The 6,014-nt window shown below is 33.4% G+C and overlaps 1 protein-coding gene across 1 annotated transcript; it reads right to left on the bottom strand.

Annotated features, from left to right (window-relative positions):
- Positions 1-1,894: 1,894 nt before the first annotated feature.
- On the bottom strand, positions 1,895-3,358 carry LOC111385409 (peroxisomal and mitochondrial division factor 2-like). The gene is made up of 2 exons (XM_023009792.1): positions 3,311-3,358; positions 1,895-3,173 (listed from the first exon to the last, which is right to left on the bottom strand). The coding sequence occupies exon 2, from the start codon at positions 3,165-3,167 to the stop codon at positions 2,289-2,291; it is 879 nt and encodes a 292-aa protein (XP_022865560.1). The 5' UTR covers positions 3,168-3,173; positions 3,311-3,358; the 3' UTR covers positions 1,895-2,288.
- Between the last annotated feature and the right edge of the window lie 2,656 nt (positions 3,359-6,014).

Below are 6,014 nucleotides of genomic sequence, written 5' to 3'. Positions count from 1 at the left end.
TGAGCCAACGATTTGGTTTATATTTGACATGCAGTATTTGAACGTAATGAACGATATAATAAATGGCATTTAAACTTTTTTTTTCTTCTTTAAAATTGTTGAATGATGCATAGACTAAACCGTCAAATTTTGCATGGGATAGGAAGACAGAGGTCGACAGGTTCCACCATTCCAAAATTAAACCAAACACAGAGAAAGGAGAAGAGAAATTACCTGATTCAGAACACAAGGGAAAAACAGAGCTATAGTTGGTCAAGCGCCAATCTTAAATGCAAGAAAACAAAAGATAAAACGAATGTGTTCACACTGTGCAAGTGCAATCTCTTTCTCAGTCACTTAAATTTGTAATAAATTCACCCTGTTAGTCATTCTTTTAGTCTCCATGGTGTGGAGCTAACCTAAAGGATTAAATCTGATGCAAATTAGAGCCTGCCTGGGAGATTTTTTAAGCAGAAAAAGATTTTTTGAAAAATGTGGTTAAAAAGCCAGAAGATGTATGAATCTCATAGAATGTATGGTTGGAAATGATTAAAAAAAAAAAAAATTTTCCCAAACAAAATCTTAGAGAGCAAGCAGCACAAGTAAAAAATAAAACAAGAACGAGAAGAAGATAATAAACAACCAAGTGACGATGTTTCCTCACCTAAAATTCAAATTCAACGTCCTAACCTCACTTTCCTTATTTTCATCCTTCTGTCCACTCATATGGAGAATCTTACACGGTTCAAATTAGAATTTTTTTACTTGGAGAGAGAACTTAATCATCTGTACTGGCATCGAAGTAAAGAGAGAACTGAGCGTAAAGGACGCCATTATTATTGGCAATAAAGGAGTCACAGAATTCTAAGGCAGAGAACTTCCCTCAAGAGGACATCAAGAGCAGTTGAAGTAGTAGAAAAGAAGTCCTCTACCTGAGCAAGATGAAGAAACCAAGGTAGGCAACTCTGTTCTTGAAACCAGGCTTTCAGCTGTCAAGGTTTTTGTGGAAGAATTCACTCAAGGGGACTTGGAGAAGAATATAAAAGATTCATCTTACATTGATCCAAGTGGAAGAAGTTGAGAAAATGGTGCTCGTCTTTACCAGCAGATGTTAGCAGCAGGATCATAGATAATCAGGTACTGACTTCATTCAGTTAGCCACTGATGGCATATTTGGTAAAGAAGATTTAATAGAACTAGAACAAACATGCACTGATCGTTTTGTTTTAACATATAGTTACACTTCATCTTTCTATATTAACTTTTATTCATCCCAAGTTTATATCCTAAATTTTTGTTTCAACCCATGCTTTTCTTTAACATTTCATTAACAAGCAAATCTTTTTTCAATCATGGTTTTCGTCCAAAAATATTTTTAGCATGCTTTAAGACGATGGACAAATGTTTACTCGCAATTTTATTTAGTTTACTTTTTTTTTTTTTTGCTTATTTAAAAATATGAGGATAAATAAGTCTTTTTACTCAATCTTAACGAAATTTTGGAACAGAAATTGTGATCAGGGATAGATTGTGTTAATTTGAAAATAAGATTGCCATGAAAAAAGTTGAAGACATAATGCAATAGAGAGTAAAAGTTATGGACCTTTCATGCAATATAAACGTGATGTAGTTATTAAAAAGTGTAGTGTGAAAAGTTCACATGCGATAACCACAAAAGAATGCCACTCCCTTAATGCAGAACTCAAAATAAGATCATAACAATTAATAGTATTATGGATGAGATATATCACCGGACTCAACCAATTTGGAGAACACGTCAACAATTTCCTAGAAAGTACCATATGAAGTTCCAAACAAATTTTCCTCTTCCATAAAAGCAAGGATTGATCTCATAACACAACACTGATAAATCTGCACTGTTCATATCAATATGATGTCGTGAAGTAACTGCAAACCAAAATAAAGCACCGCAATAAAATATTACGGTGACATCCATAGAAACATATACAAATTTCAAGCAGTGAGCAGTCCAAACTCAAAAATCATTCCCCACATATTTGATCTCATAATATCCAAATTTCAGTAAGTCATATTCACCATAATCACCACACTATATTCCCCAGCCTGAAGGTTTCTAAACAAAATATATATTGTTCAAGTACTAGCCAACAATAATATTATTAAAAAGTTACTACTGGTATCAACTAAAATCACCAAACTCAGAAGATAGAAACCCAAACAAACAAAAGAAATAGAACTTATCAAAATCGAAAACTCTTTTTTCTTGGGTTAGAATAGAGCTCTCCTAACCTCTAACTCCTGCATGTTTGCGTGCATCCAATCGTTGCTTAGTGCTTACTAGAGACATGTCGAAAATAGCAGACAACACCTAACACCGAAGCGGCAGCAACAGCTGATCCCACCATTACCGCCCAATCCCTTTCCTTTGGACCACCAATCAAGCCCTTTTTTTCTTTGTCGACCACAAAATCCCTATTAATACCACCATTAACACCTTCCATAATCAATTTTTCCTTTGCCTTCACTTCCTCAACCAATTTACTCTCCAAAACTCCATTTTTCCTTTCCATTTCCTCAACCTCTTTTTCCAACTCATTTTTCAACTTCTCCAATCCCTCATTCTTTCCCACCACAGCCTCCAATTCCTCAACTTTCTTCTTCAAACCTCGAATCTCCTTTTCCTTCTCTTCCATTTCATTCCTGAAATCGCTCTTTTTCTCCTCCAATTCACTGACCTTCACCATCAACAAATCCCTCTCCTTCTCAATTGCCGCAAGCTTAACATCCTTCTCCTTATTCCTTCCGTTCATTTCCTCCAAATCCTTTTTCACCTCTGATAATTCCACATTTGATTCTTGCAAATCACTCATCGCAGATCCCAAGTCGTGATGCATGCGTGCCACTTCGGCTTCAAGCTCCGCAGCTCGAGCCGCCACTGCCCCAAGAGCCTTGTTCTCAGATTCAGAACTTTCAACCTGTTTTTTCAACTCCACATTTTTTGCATCCAAATTTTTTACAGAGGCCGTCAATTCCTCAATCCTCTCCTTGTACTTCTTGTTCTCGGAAATTATCTTCTCATTTTCCTGCTCAAGTCTATCAATCTTTTGGCTGAGAACTGAAATTTTAGACGAAACTTCATCCCCAGTAATTTCCACCGTCCGATCATCAGAGTTTTCACCGTTGATCAACGTCTCGTCCGCCATCATAGATCCCTATGAAAAGGGAAAAAAAATCAAAAAACAACTCATCTCAACAATACACAAAAAATAATCCTGAAATTGACAAAATCGAACCTGATAACGCTAAATTTAAAAAAAAAAAATGAAGTAAAATTGTGTAAATTGTTAACTGTGCGCAAAATACGTTCTGTGAACAGCCAAACAGAATGTAACAGAAATCAACATAAGAATTACAGTAAAATAAACTATGGATTTATATTTTATACTTCTTGGGATGGAAATGGGACAATTGAAGCTGTACGGTTGTTCGAGCGTCGGCCAATCGGTCCTCGACGATTGTAGAGTAACTAGGGTTTCTGATTTTTTACCGGTAAAAGTGAAAAGATATTTTTGGATGGTGGCAATGGATTGGGCGAGAGAAAAGAACAGATTTTTAGAGATTGTTGGCAGCACGTGGAGAAAGGTGTGGGAGCCACCTTTTTGGGAGTTAAATATTTCATTTATGTTATAGCATGTTTCCCAACGATTTTGGTAATAAAGATTTTGAATAGTAATTTTTAAGAGAATTTGAATTAAAAAGTAAGAAAATATTTTTGATATATATGATATTTTATTGTGTAAATGTGCGATTGAAAATGATCATATAACAAATCATAAAATAAACTAGAGAATGTCAAACAAGCACTTAACTTATACTTTCATCATATTTTACTCATTTAACTTTTAAGATATCTCTGAATGATCACTAAAGTTTAACATATTGTACTTTATCATCTACTCATCGTGTTTCACAAGTCATTGAACTTTAAAATGCTTCTGGTGATCATTGAACTTTAACATATGATTGTACTCCATCATTCACCGACCATGTTTCATTAGTTATTAAACTTATAAATCCGTCACACTTTACTCACTAAATTTTAAAATGTTTTCAAGTAGTCACTGAACTTCATAATGATTTCAATAAAGTTTACTTTATATGATATTCAACCTAGATAAAATAAAAGTATCAAATAGATTATTAGACTTTCAATTTAAAAATGAGAAATTGATATTGGTAAAATATCAAATAGATAATTAGACTTTCAATTAACTTATTCACCAATTAAATGGTGTGTCATGTTACTGATGCTTATGTTAAGCACTGGTGTTTAGGATATCATTTATTAATTAAGACTAACAAAATATAATTTTCAAAGTTATCACAAGGCAATTCAAGATGCAAGAAATGGCGTCGTTCTGTGTATAGTATTTTATCCCTTAAAATTTTTAAAATTTGAGCAATTGAATTTGGTGAGGAAATTTTTACGACCACTCGAAAACATTTTAAAATTTAGTGAGTAAAGCATGAGGAGTGTAAAAATTCAGTGACTAATGGAATATGGTGAATGAGCCTGGTACTAAAGTACCGGTTATTAAATTTTAGTAATCACTCAAGATCATTTTAAAAGTTCGGTGGCTAATGAAACACGGTGAATGAGTGAGAAGTATAACGTGTTAAATTTTTAATGACTACATAAAAGCATTTTAAAATTTAATGAGTAAAGCGTAACAGAATATAAGTTCAATGACTGAAATATTTAACTCCCTTTTTAGGTGAGGAATATAATTAGTATAATTAGGATCATTGCTTAAAAGGAGAAATATAAGGATGATTGTCTTACTGTATATATGCCATTATTTTGGAACATATGTCTGAGCATGGGCTGGACGAGATATAAAGTGAGATCAAGACTGAACTTTAAGTCGTAAAAGTGAAGCCTTATTAGTGATATGATTTCAGTCTTCCTTTACTTTAAGAGTAGGGAGTGAAATTCAAAAAATAAAAAAATTCGAACATTACATATAGAAGAATTAAATTTTAGCCAATATAATTTGGAAACAGCCAGACTGATTCAATTGAAACAAAAAAAAAAATAAAAAAAAAAATAATAAATAAATAAATAATCTAAAATTTAACCTAGTTCAATTGTGATGAAATGTTTACCACAGCAAATTCGAGTTTTTCGAACTTTATTTGATTAATGAAATTCGTATTTTCAAGTTCAACTTTTGATACTATAAATATAACTTGATTTGTTTAGTTTTATTGCACCATTATTTTATTCATATTTAAACAATATAACTTTACATGTAGGAATATTGTAAAATAATTAACTTTCTAGGTTTTGCCTAAAAAATTAGCTTTGAATAAAACACCATAATTTTATATACCCATTCATTATGTGGCTGCAATGGGTCACCGGATGTTGCCCACTGAAGTGGGATTAAGGTTTCACAAAATGGAAGTAACTGGATTGAATAATGCCAGTCTCTTGTGTGTTAGAACATTTTCAAAATTTGGTTTGATCCATCTCATATAAGATGATGTAGAAATGTAAAGCTTGTTTCTAACTTAAATCCTGCCCATTTTATTGCAGACACGATTCGAAAAAGTAAGGCGACAACAAATGAGGATATACAGTACCTTTGTGACAACATGTATCTGTGGTAGCTTTCGTATATATTTCTATTCAAATTCTGACAACAGATGGAACATTTCTCGCCATGACCATAATCTGTATCATAATCCAAAGTTCAAAGCAAGATCCTGACTTGCGAATTTCCACGCACCAAATCGAACCCAGCTGAGTTTGTGTTCATTAGTATTTACAATATGTGAGAGAGAGGAGAATGGTGGTGGTGATGTGAAGATCTCATCTCAAAGAGATTGAAACTGTATAGCTCCCACATAAAATTTTAACGAGAATCTCAACTACAGAAAGTTGGTTTAAAGAAGATAGCAGCACCCCCACCCCTACCCCTGAAACAAGACTCGATCCTCAGGCCATCACAAACTTGTCCCTGTTTTAATACATAGTTGTAGCCATACCA

Source organism: Olea europaea, unplaced genomic scaffold (assembly GCF_002742605.1).
Source record: "Olea europaea var. sylvestris unplaced genomic scaffold, O_europaea_v1 scaffold3155, whole genome shotgun sequence".
In the NCBI taxonomy this organism is placed as follows: Eukaryota; Viridiplantae; Streptophyta; class Magnoliopsida; order Lamiales; family Oleaceae; genus Olea; species Olea europaea.
The sequence above is the reverse complement of the archived record's forward strand: the minus strand, read 5'-3'. Positions and strand labels throughout refer to the sequence as shown.